The following is a 12,973-nucleotide window of genomic DNA, read 5'->3' as shown; positions in this document are numbered from 1 at the left end:
ACTCACAGAAATCTGCTTGCCTCTGCTTCCTGAGTGTTGGGATCAAAGGAGTGTACCATCACAGCCTGGTGAGTTTTCTTCTTTAGCCTGTTAATATGGTTGTATTTTGTCAACTTGACACAAGCTTGAGTCACTTGAGTAGAGAGAGCCTCAAATGAGGGATTGCTTCCCCTATATTGGCTTGTGGGGCATGTCTGTGCAACATTTTCTTTATTATTGATTGATGAGGGAGTACCCAACCCACTGTGGGCAATGCCACCCATGTGTAGGTGCTCTTGGGTTGTATAAGAAAGCAGGCTGAGGGCTGGAGAGATGGCTCAGAGGTTAAGAGCACTGACTGCTCTTCCAGAGGTCCAGAGTTCAATTCCCAGCAACCCACATGGTGGCTCCCAACCACCCTGAATGAGATCTGGTGCCCTCTGCTGGCATGCAGGCACAAGACTGTATACATAATAAATAAAAATAAACAAAATTTTTTTAAAAGAAAGAAAGAAAGAAAGAAAGAAAGAAAGAAAGAAAGAAAGAAAGAAAGAAAGCAGACTGAGCAAGCCATGGGGAGCAAGCTGGTAAGCAGCACCCCTCCATAGTCTGTACATCAGTTCCTGTCTCTAGGTTCTTGCCTTGACTTCCTTCAGGGATGGCCTGTGATCAGGGCATGTAAGGCAAATAAACCCTTTCTTTCCCAGCTTGCTTTGGTCTATCACAGTAACAAAGAGTAACTAAGACACTGTGAATTGTGCTGAACTGTATTTCAAACATCAAGATGGCTTGGCTTCCCTGCAGGACATGCTGTTTGGTCACTGTATATAACTGTTTCTATGCATACATATCTGGGTTCTGTTTTAACTAATATTTTGTTAATGATTTTTGTACAAATATTCCTAACAGTATGGGTCTGCAGTTTCTTTTATATACTATCTTTTTCTGGCTTGGGTATGAGGATAATACTAGTTTCATATTGTGAGTTGCAAACTTTATTTCCTAGACAAGATTCTACAGTGGAGACTAAGCTTGATCTTTTGGTCCTCCTGCCTCTACCTACCAAGTGCTGGAATTACAGGCATGACCTATTATGAATAGTTTTGTTTATTTTATTATTTATAACTTGAGTTGATCTTTGTATGAATCATATACAGAAGACATTTTACAGAGAGACAGTTAAGGCCCAGAGAAATTAAGTGACTTGCCTGTGATCTAGACATCTTCCAGCCCCAAGTTTGGCTTGTTTTCTACATCCCACACCTCCTGTGTCATCCCAGGCAGATTTCTCACACATTTGGAATCTCCTTGGGAAACAGAGAAGAAAATGATTCCACCTGTTCCTGGCCACTTGTCAAGGAGGCTGCCAAACCCTCCTTTCCTGACATTCCATCAAGTTAGAGAATAACAAGGCACATAGAAAAACTGCCAAGTGTCAAATCCAGTACTCTTTCTACAGTAGACATCACTTAATACAAAGCCCCATAACTAGTCAAACTGCAGAAAATCAGGGACTGTAGAGAGCTTAGCCCTCAGTAAGACATCTATATCACACCTCTTTCCCTGAAAGGCTCTGAGATCATATCAGAAGGAGGACTGGAAAGCTTGTAAGTCCCACAGGTTGGGAAAGACTGCTGTGAACTGTTTTCTAGACACATAGGCCCTGTGTACACATGACCAGTAAAGAGAATAGATAAAATCAACTTCATCCTCACTTCCCTCTAGCACCCATTGTGGGTTTTATGTTCCATCGGCATTTCCTAAATTGAATTGATCACAGTAACTCTTCTGGTTGAAGTGTTTTGACTCCGAATTGGGATAGTCCTTTCAAAATTGCCTCTCCACGAGACAGTGAACTCTGAAGCATGGCAAGTGGTAGAGTCATTTATCTTGGCTGGGAGGAAAGAGTGATGGCTACTAAAGCAATTCATTGGTGCCATGGATGTTCACTGGATACTATGAATGTGGTCTATGGAATGTAGTGGGAAGCTCAAGGTCACATAGAGGACACTCTACAGGAGCAAAAGTGGACATGGCAGCTTCATGAGCTTTCTATGTGAGAACATTTACTGAGTGTCCATTGCTCAACAGACAACTCATTCTGTTGGGTGTTTTCGAACCAAAGAAGTCTTTGGCATGGTAGTCAGCTTAGAGCACACTGGGACCCACACAGTGATTCAAAGACAATGTCAACATTGTTTGGCCTACATGGAGCTTAGTATGAATCATCTTTGGTCCAGTTTGCTTCTCATAGGATATGCTAACCTCACACCCACTCTGGCGGTGCACTTGAAACTTCTTGCCTACATTAATGCGTCTGTCTTTGAGAAAATCCATAAAACATGAGAGGGGCTGAAAGAATTTCCAGGTCCCTTGAACTGGACACATGGTGAAGTGTTAGGAAAGTAAGTCCAGAGAAGGAGCATGCTGGACAGACCAGACAAGTTGGACATGACAAAGAGCTGGGCTTTTAATTAAATACATGGATAAGTAAAAAGTAAACAGACACTTGTTGGAAAAAGGAGGAGATTAAGGAAGAGTTGGCTCATTGCAGCTAAGAGTCTGTTACAGCCAAGGACCAGATGGATCTGATCCTGAGAAAGACAGGAGTGAAGGGATCCTGAGAAGAGACAGGAGGCTGGGCCATGGAATAGATTTAAATATCAAAATAAGAGTTAGTAGGAGAAGTAACAGTGCTGTTTTCAAAATCAAAGTTAGGGGGTGGAGAGAAGGCGCAACAGTTAAGAATGCTTACTACAAGGGCTGAAGAGATGGCTCAGCGGTTAAGAGCACTGACTCTTCTTCCAGAGGTCCTGAGTTCAGTTCCTAGCAACCACATAGTGGCTCACAACCACCTTGAATGAGACCTGGTGCCCTCTGCTGGCATGCAAGCAGAAGACATAATAAATAAATAAAATCTTAAAAAAAAAAAAAAAAAAAAAGAATGCTTACTACAGCCAGGCAGTGGTGGTGCTCACCTTTAATCCCAGCACTTGGGAGGCAGAGGCAGGCAGATCTCTGAGTTTGAGGCCAGCCTGGTCTCCAGAGTGAGTTCCAGGACAGCCTGAGCTACACACACACACACACACACACACACACACACACACACACACACACACCTAGTGATAATTTAACTGAGAAAAGTTCTCCATAGGCTTAGGTATTTGAACACTTGGTAGCCATTTGGTGGTGGTGCTGGAAAAGTTATATGTGTGTGAATGGGGGGCAGGCTGTGAGAGTTTATAGTCTTCCCCACTTCCAGTTCACTCTCTGATTCCTGTGTGGGACTGAGAGGTGAGCTCTAAGCGTCTTGCCTTCTCACTATGCCTGCTTGTTGTCATGCCAGCCCCACTATTATGAACTGTAGCCCTCTGTAATTATAAGCCAAAACAAACTATTTTATAAGTTGGTTTTTCTCATGGTTATTATTATTATTATTATTATTATTATTATTATTATTATTATTATTTGGTTTTTTGAGATAGGGTTTCTCTGTGTAACAATTCTGGTCTTCATAGACCAGGCTGGCCTTGGACTCACTGAGATCTGACTGCCTCTGTCTTCCAAGTGTTGGAATTAAAGGTGTGTGCCGCAACTGCCTGGCACTCCAAGTATTTTTTATCATAGTAATAAGTAAGCAAACAAATGTACACATATATGCATAAATCAAAACAAACCATGGCTAGAGAGATGGCTTGGTGCACTGGCTGCTCTCTCAGGGGACCTGGTTCAATTCCCAAACCCACATGGCAGCTTACAACTGTCTGTAACTCCAGTTCCAGGGGATCCATTATCCTCACACAGACACACATGCAGGTAAAACCCAATGCATGTAAAAAGAAATAAATCATTAAAAAATACAAGAGTAAACAAGTCTTAAATAAATAGACAACAGAGTAACACACCTACTAGAATGACTAAATGTACAAACCCAAGAGAAACAAAGGTTGGCAAGGATGGGGTGCAATAGTCATTCTCATTTACTGATGCTGGAGGGAATGCAAAATGGTAGAGCCAGGGGCTTCAGAGATGGCTCAGAGGTTAAGAGCAATGGCTGTTCTTACAGAGGTCCTGAGTTCAATCCCCAGGAACCACATGGTGGCCCACAAGCATCTATAATGAGATTTGGTACACTCTTCTGTCATTCAGGCAGAACACTGTATACATAATAAATAAATAAATCTTAAAAAAATGGTACAGTCATTTTGGAAGACAATGGGAGTTTCTTATAGCACTAAGCATATACTTATCATGTGATTCAGTGATTTCATTCCTATATATTTACCTAAATGAGGTGAAAACATAACTATACAAATACCCGCATGGATGTTACATCAGCTCTGTTTATAATCGCCAATACCTGGGACAATGACAATGTATTTCAGCAGGTGGACAGAATAGCAAACTGAGAATCAGCTAGTGATGGAATATTATTCACTGATAAAGAGAAATAAACTATTTAACATTGTAAGTGTCTTCATTAGGGTTACTATTGCTATGATGAAACACCATGACCAAAGCAACTTGCAGAGTTTATTTGTCTTACATTTCCATATTGCTGTTCATCATCAAAGGAAGTCAGGAGAGCAACTCAAACAGGGCAGGGACCTGGAGGTAGGAGCTGATGAAGAGACCATGGAGGGACACTGCTAATTCGCTTGCTCAGCCTGCTTTCTTACATAACCCAGGACCACCAGCCCAGGGGTGGACTGAGCCCTCCCACTTGCCTATATCCTCATCTTATGGAGGTATTTTCTTAGTGGAGTTTCTCTCGTCTCAGATGACTTTAGCTTGTGTCAAGCTGACATAAAACTAGCTGGCCCAGAAAGACATGAAGAACTTAATGCATAGTGCTTAACAAAAGGGCCCAGCCTGAAGCGACTGTGTGCTGCATCATTCTGACCAGCAGCAGAGGCAAATCTCAGGAAATAGTAAAAGGAGCCATGGTTGGCAGAGGTCAGGGTGAGAAGGAGGAATGAATGGGTGGAGTGAGCCCCAGAGACTTAGGGCAGTGAAATGCTCTGTGTGGTTCTTCATAACAGATCCATGTCCCATGCTTATCAAAACCTATAGAATTGTATAGCACAGAATGAATCTGAATGTAGACCGTGCACAACAGTTAATCAAGTGGAACAAATGTGCTGCGTGGTGCAAGGTTGTTCATGTAACCGGGAACCCGTGTGGGAGAGAAGTAAAAGGAACCGTGCTGTTTATTGAATTATAGGAGCAATCTCCTCATTTACCCTGAAAAATATAGAAAATGTTAAAAATACAGTCAATTTTTTTTATTTTAAAAGATTTTATATTGAGGGGATAAAAGAAGCAACTGTAGTGAAAATTATTTTTAAATGCATACAGGGCCACCAAGGTCATGAAAGCTTGATTGTGAAGGGACCAGCTCCCCATTTTAGCAGCCATAACAGCCTAGCACATGCTTGCCTGACCTTGCCTCAGTCACTAGGAGGTCAGATGCCTGCCGCATGGCAAGGAACCAATCAGAAGTTAGCTGGTGGCGCTATGCTTTACAGCTCTGGTTGTGCTTTACGGACAAGCGCACAGCAATGACGCGCAGAGCATAGCAATTGCCCTGGGAGGGCCTATGGGCCATAACAACCAGTTGACCAATCAACACAGGGCAAGCCTGGAGGCACACCAATCCTGAGCCTGTGCGTACCCCTAAACACTCCCCTTATGCTGCCCTATAAGATCTCTATGTCGTGACTTTGTGCCGTCTTTCCTAGCCATCCGCCATGGTGGATGGATGAAAGGCCGGAGCTAACATGGGGTTAGCTGGTTAAACAACTACAATAAAGCCTCTTGCTGTCTGCATTAAGCTTTCACCTCCACATGGTGATTGGGGTGGCCACGGTCCTGGGCTGAGATCCTGGGGCCTGAGCCTCCGGGGGTCTTTCAATTGTAGAATCGACAACCAGCCTTGCTGCCCTTCACAAAATTCACATCTGAGGACTTCAGGAATTGCTCGGTTGGTGAAGTGTTTGCTGGGAGCTGGAGGACCTGACTTTCATCCTCAGTATTCATGTAAAAAGATAGGCATGGGGCTGAAGAGATGGCTAAATGGCTAAGAGCACTTGTTTCTCTCACAAAGAGCACAGGTTCAGTTCCCTGCACCCACATGGTGGCTAGCAACTACCTGTAACTTCAGTTCCAGGGGATATGAAGCCTTCTTCTGGCCTCTGAGGGCATCAGGCATGTACATGATGTGCATACATAAGTGTAGACAAAACACTCATACATAGTAAAAGCATAGCAGAAAGCTAGGCATGATGGTGCATACCTTTAATCTCAGCAATCAGGCAGATCTCTGTGAGTTTGAAACCAGCCTGGTTTATAGAGTGAGTTACAGAACAGACAGAGCTGTTGTGAAGAGAAACTCTGTCTCAAAATAAATAAATAAATAAATAAATACAATAAATACAATAAAAGATTAAAAATAAATAAATCTTCTGTAAAAGTAAAGTGGAAAGTAAATGGGGAAATCAATTTCCACCTCCACAAGAATATGTACACACAGACACAAAACATAAAATCTTTAAAAACGTACAACCTGATAGAATTTATTCAACCGGCTCCCTGGGCTTCAGTGGGCCAAGGTATGCCACTAAGCGAACACGGAGCAAAAGGCCTTCTCTGGAGAGGCAGGCAGGCCAGCAGACGGACAGACAGAGGGAACAGGGAAGAGACAAGAGGAAGAAGGGCAAGAGCAGAGAGGACTGTGATCCACCAGCTCTTTTAAAGGGTGTGCTGTCACACAGGCACTTATTTTTTTTTTTAATTTATTTTCTACATTCCGATCCCAGTTCCCCCTTCCCTCCCCCACCTCCCACCTGCTCCTTGGAGAGGGTAAGACCTCCCCTAGGAAGTCTACTAAGTCTGTCCCATCATCTCATTGAGACAGGACCAAGGCCCCTGTCCACCCCCCACCCCTGTGTCTAGGCTGGGCAAGGCATCTCTCCATATAGAGCGGGCTCCAAAAGTCAGTTTGTGCATTAGTGTTAGGTCTTGGACCCATTGCCAGTGCACAGGCACGTTTAAAGGGTGGGTGTCGCACAGCTGACCTGAAGGCACCTGGTGACAGATGATGATGTAGCTACCTCCACAGCTGAGGCAGGCTGCTGCCATGGTGGGAACAAACTAGACTTCTAAGCTTTTCGGGTTCACCAGTTTTTCTCATGGAAGTGATCCTGGGCTTGCTTGACCAGTTTGGATAAGGAACACGACACTCCTAAGGAGGCTTTTGTTCTGCCAGGTCTTTTTTTTTTTTTTTTTTTTCTCAAGCAACTGTAACGATGTTGACTAGCTAGGCTGGTGGTTAATTCTCTATGATTATGTACAAGGCCCTTTACATTCGTTTTCCTATTTCTTCCTTCTTGGTAATTGGATGAGGCAATCGGCACATCTTTCATATTCTAAGGAGGCTTACTTTTCCTGTCACAGGGATTTTTGCAAATGACAAAAGGAACAAATTCCAATCAGCAAGCTCTTAATGCCCCTTAATGAGGTGCTTGTTTTAAACTGCTCAGCTGCCTTGGTCCCCTGCAACACAGACCCCTTCCCCTGGATTAAGCCCTGAATTAAGATTAAATTCTAAATCCTTTGTATCTGGGGCTAAGGTCCGCCTCCCTAATCTGTGAGTCACCACCATTTGCTTTGAAAGTTGACACCTTCTATTTAAATAGCAAGCACGGAACCTTAGCGGGCTGGGGGCCTAACTGACTGATTTCATTATCACCTTTCATCCACACCCTTCCTCTCGTGTAATATGCCGCTTTCTTCTCTTAATTAGAAAGAGCCAGGGATTATCTGCATAAGACTGGAAGATTCATTGTGATTGGTGGGATTGTCTCTCCTGTCCACGACTCCTATGGAAAACAGGTGGGTCTCTTCCTATGCCTTCTCTCCTTTCACCCTCCCTCCTCACGACCACTCCCTGGGATAAAACTGCCCCAGTGTGGTCTCTGGAGAGATTCCTGGAAATGCTAAGTGCCTAACAGTAGGCATCTGGCTTTCATCCCTGGACCACTGTCAGAATTGGGTGTCTGGCCACAGCCGGAGGGCCAGCTGCTCACTACAGCCAGCTGTTCACAGAGTGGAGTGAGCGTGCCAGCTCTGTGTGACTGTGCTGGTCTCCAGATTGGCAGCGGGTTATGGGTTGAGCTTCATTCAGCGTGCTATGGGTTGACCTGCATTGGACAAATTGTTCCTGAGATTTTTATTTTGGAAAAAGCATCCCAGTGCCTCTTATAATTTGCCCCAGGTCTCCAAAAATGTGGGAACTCACCCAGCCATTTCTGTTTGTCCCAGGGATACTCTAATCACTAAACTAGGCTAACTGAGCTTAGACCAGGTCAAACCTTGACCTATGCAGAGTGGGCACTGGCTGGCCTGGACTCTGATTCAGTGGGATATACGCCACACATCCTTCATCCCTTTCCTTCCCCCCGTCACTCAATGTCTGTGTGTGTGACAAAGGGACAAGTTAAAGGGTCACACCTCTCGTTTCCTCTTATCAAACATGGCTACACTATGTAATGGGGTGGCTTATTCTGGTGTTTCTGGGTACTGTGGAAGACCAAGGCCACCTCCTACTCATGACTTCATTGCTTTCCAGGGCCTGGTGTCGAGTCGGCATCGTCTCGTCATGTGTCAGCTGGCTGTCCAGAATTCTGACTGGATCAGGTGGGGCTGTGATGATGGTGCCAGAGGCAAATGGTCCTCGGTTTCCCGGGGTTGAATGGAAAAGGGGAAGAGTCAGTAATTTGGAACCCACAGGGTGAGGGAGTATGGGAGATATTAGCCTCATACCAGCCATAATGAGGTAGATCTCCAGTGGTGGCCCAATTGATAACTTTATTTTTGAACCAAACAATCAAAATTAAAGAGTTAGCTTAGGGAGTTTTGCATCTATGAGTCCTGCTGTGATTCTTAAGAGTTTCCAAAACCATCACTGGGGGAGGAGTCTGGTCCCCAAACCCCAAGTGCCTCTCATTCACATTCCCAACAACTTCCATTAACTCTCACCAAAACTCCCTGCCTTTCAGAGAAAGTCTGTGGCCTTGGTTACTGCCCACTTCTGATCTCAGGGTCCCTCAGGGGTCCACACTGACTCCAGGACAAAAGTGTGGAGCCTCTGAGCAGTGCTCTCTAGGGCATCTCCACCAACTCAAACCTGAAGCTGGCTTCTTGATCACTGCCCACCCACCCACCCCCCATTCAGACTAGCTGTACCGCTAAGATGGCAGAGCTTCCCATGCTCTGAGCCAGCAGTGTAATTAAAGCAAGCTTTCACTAATTATGCTAATTATGTCCCCCAAGTTCCTACCGTTATAATTTGCATGAGAAGATGGTATTTAAAAAAATAATGGCACATCACTTGCTCTTTAATTTCCTACAGTGGAAAAATAAGCAGCACCCAGAAGTTTCCATGAGGGGAGGGCCATTGAACTCAGAGTGAGGGATGCTGTTAACCCAGGAGGGTTGGGCTGGCAGAATTGAAGTCAGTGATGGGGAAGCCACTGTGGGCCTGGCCAGGGCTTTGTATGAGAAGTCTCACCCTTAAGGGACTTTCTTTTGGGTTGAGGACTGAAAAGATGGCTCAGCAGTAGTGATCACTTGCTCTTCTTCCAGAGGACATGAGTTCAGTTCCTACACCTACCTTGGGCAGCTTACTACTACCTGTAACTCCAGCTCCAGGGGATCTGACACCCTCTCTAGCCTCCACAGGCACCCTCACACCCATAAATAAAAAGTCTTTTTTTTTTTTTTTTTCAAAAAGACACAGTTGGGTAGAGAGTGGCTGCTTTTTCTTGACTGAGAAACAGAAGTCAAAGTGCTGGAGGACAGTCCATCTGTGATCAAGCCAGGGTCAGAAACCTCATCTCCTGGTGCTGTAAATGACTGTCTAATTGCCTGTGGGGAATGGATCCAGGGGAGAACACACTGGGCAGAGGCTGTTCCTGCTTGGACTTCTTTTTAGAAAATTCTGGAATGATTCCTTCATTGATCCGATGCATACATATTGAGTGCTACCACCTGCCCCGCTTGGAAGAGCTGACTAGCTAGCACTGACACCTCCCAAACTTATGGGCACAGGAAGAGCCAGGCAAGGGTAGGCAGACTCTTTCATTTTCAGTTAGTAAGATCTCAACTTGGGAAACGTGAGGTGCATGGTAGGAGATGGACAGGGATGCTCCACAGCTAGGAGAACGAACATTTCAGAAATATCTCAGTTTAGCAGCTCATTAAGTTGGCAATTGAGGCCAAGTGAGGCATTAGTCTGAGACAGGATCCCTGCTCATTTCCAGCCTCCTGTTCAGGAGTTGGCTGGCCTGCGGTTTTGTACCTTCTATTCTAGCTGTCAAGCCTGACTTGCAGCCTCGAGGCACTGCACCACCCAGTAGAGGCTGATGGGGCTGCTTCTCCCGGCTCGCTCTGTCCCTACTTGATGAGCCTCTGGCTCATTAAATCCTTATCCCAATTCTGTAAGAGCCTGAAGATTTCCCTTCTCCATATGAAAATAAGCACGAGACATCCTGCTAGATACTATGCATATAAAATTTCCCAGGTCCTCCACTAGAAAAAGTGTTGAGCTGGGGTTAAATTCAGGGAGACTTGCACCACTATCTTCCTTACCTGCCTGTGCTAGAGTCTTCTCATTTTACAGAGAGGGAAACTGAAGCTCAGGAACGTATTTCACAGCCTGGTTTAACCTAATTTGAGATCTAAGCAAACAGGACATGGCCAGGCCTGCTAAGCTCCCTGAGCCTTGGAAGGAAGCAATGAGGAGAGTGCATGAAATGGAGACTAAGGGCAGCCTCTCTTGTGATGGCAGAGTGGACCCATGGGAATGCTACCAAGACACCTGGCAGACGACCTGCAGTGTGTTGGAACACCATCGAGACCTCATGAAGGTGAGTTGGGCCAGGGCCAAGGGTGGGTGGATGAGCTGGATGCAGGAGAGGGGCGGGGGAGGAGGCTTCTGGCCTGCTGGCCTGCTGCCCTGGTATCTGCTTCCTGATTCCCTGCCAGTTGTGAGGTAGACCAGCCTGTGTATGGCACTGGGGAAGATAGTGAATTAGGACCCTGGAACAACACCCGCCTTACTCCCCGGCCTTCTACACTCTGACTTGTCCTCCCATTTGAGGGTGATGGGAGGCTGTTGGGCAGCTATCATCAGCTGGAGAAGCAAATTCAAGGTGGGATGAAGAATAGAGTTGTGAGACTTCAGCTCAGCGAGAAAAGGAGAGGGCTGGACAAGGAACAGAGATGTCCTTTGCACTGAGAATGTAGCTCAGTTACCAGAGTGCTTGCTTAGCATGTATAGAACTCAGGGTTTGATCCCCATGAAAACTGGATGTGGGGATATGCACTCCTATATTGGTAGGAGGATCAGAAATTCAATGTCATTAGCCTGGGGAAAAACAAAAAACAACAACAACAAAAACAGTGTCCTCACCATGAGAACCCAAAGAATCAACTAAGCAGGGCTCATAGGACCTGAGCTCAGGTAGGTGATCTGATGCCTCTGGCCTCTGTGGACATTGCCCTCCTATGTACCTACCCACCTCCCCCGACACACACACATACATAGAATGAACGATTACACCCTTTTACAAAGACTCTCATTTCCTGTATAAGGATGTGTCAGTTGGGATAGGTGAAGATGTGCTGTGATAACAAACAAAATTATCAGTGGCTCACACTTGCCACATGAGTTAGTCACACAGAGGTCTTAAGTTCCATGATAAAGGGAGAATCAGGAACCGTTCAAGCATTCCTGAATGCTGGCCTGGCTATAATGGCCATAGAATCTGGCCATTGTTTGGTTTTCCAAATGCCCAGGCTTCCTGGGCACTTCCTCTTATACTCATGCCCAAAGCTTGAGCCTGAGCCAGAGAAGTGTACTTTCAAGTTCCAGCTGTAGGAGAGCCTGGCAGAGTCTGGCTGACAGTATAGGTTACAGATTGTCACCAGCCTTGCAGCCAGAGCAGAGCTGTTTCCTGATAACCCCGCCTTTCCCAGTCCTGGGATGAGGCTGGTGTGCCTGGCTTGGAGGGTAAACTTGCCAGGGAGGTGGCCTCTCATGGTTGGGTATGTAAAACCTGCTGAGGACAGGAGAGCTATAGGGGACTGAGCAGGACACAGGCAAAGGTAGGGTGTGTGGCCAATCACTTTCTTCCTGGACAGAGCAAGCCAAATGGGACTAAGGACACAGCAAGAGAAACTCCTCAGCCACAGAGCAGCGACAATGTGGCCCTGTCCTTTCTGGTGATAAAATAGTAATGAAAAGGAACAGATCACCCTTCTATTCTGTCAGCCACAGCTGGACAGAGGAGCCCACAAAGCAGGCTGGGAAGCTGCCTCACAGATGTAGTGGGACGTTGCTGTGACCTTTTATGTTAGGAGCAGATGGAAGTGATGGACTAATCCGCAAAACAAATGCCTGCTCTTCTAAGGCTCAGAAAGACTCCAGGCCTTTGGCCTGCAGGGTCGCCGATAGAAGCAGCGCCCAGAGGGTCTTCCTGGCCACCCCTGGGGTTTGAGGGTCGTCTCACAGCAGGGCTCCAATCCTGAAAATGCAATGAGCACCTTCACCCCAGAGATGCTGGCTTTCGGGAAAGGACCTTGAATATGCTCTTAGTCCTGGGGTTCTCTGTCGCTCTCTGACCCTGGGTAGTGTTGCTTCCAGCTCCACTGTGGAGAAGACTCCATTCTCAGCTCCACATTTTCTATGTCACTGGAGGGAGCAGTGGGCCTGATGACACAGGTTAATGGGTAATGTATCTCAAGTCTCCATGTGGCTCTGAAGTGTGATGAGCGGGCCCCGGGGGACTTGGAACTCGCCCTGTACTTCCTGTGACAGAAATACATCATGCAGTGCCTGGCACTGGTCTCTAGCTGGCTGTGGTAATGACGCGTCCGGCCTGTATTGGCTGAGGTGGTGATGCTGCCTATGGTTGGTCTGACCTTTCCCATG

At 46.0% G+C, this 12,973-nt stretch overlaps 1 protein-coding gene across 1 annotated transcript in view; it reads left to right on the top strand.

Moving 5' to 3' along the window:
- Positions 1-12,973, top strand: part of Nmnat2 (nicotinamide nucleotide adenylyltransferase 2) — a 164,016-nt gene that overhangs the window by 112,968 nt on the left and 38,075 nt on the right. Inside the window, exons 2-4 of the mRNA XM_027417365.2 lie at positions 7,784-7,872; positions 8,609-8,676; positions 10,829-10,907. Of these exons, the coding sequence (XP_027273166.1) occupies positions 7,784-7,872; positions 8,609-8,676; positions 10,829-10,907 (236 nt within the window). The remainder of the gene's footprint in view (positions 1-7,783; positions 7,873-8,608; positions 8,677-10,828; positions 10,908-12,973) is intronic.

Source organism: Cricetulus griseus, chromosome 5 (genome assembly GCF_003668045.3).
Source record: "Cricetulus griseus strain 17A/GY chromosome 5, alternate assembly CriGri-PICRH-1.0, whole genome shotgun sequence".
Classification (NCBI taxonomy): Eukaryota; Metazoa; Chordata; class Mammalia; order Rodentia; family Cricetidae; genus Cricetulus; species Cricetulus griseus.
The sequence above is the reverse complement of the archived record's forward strand: the minus strand, read 5'-3'. Positions and strand labels throughout refer to the sequence as shown.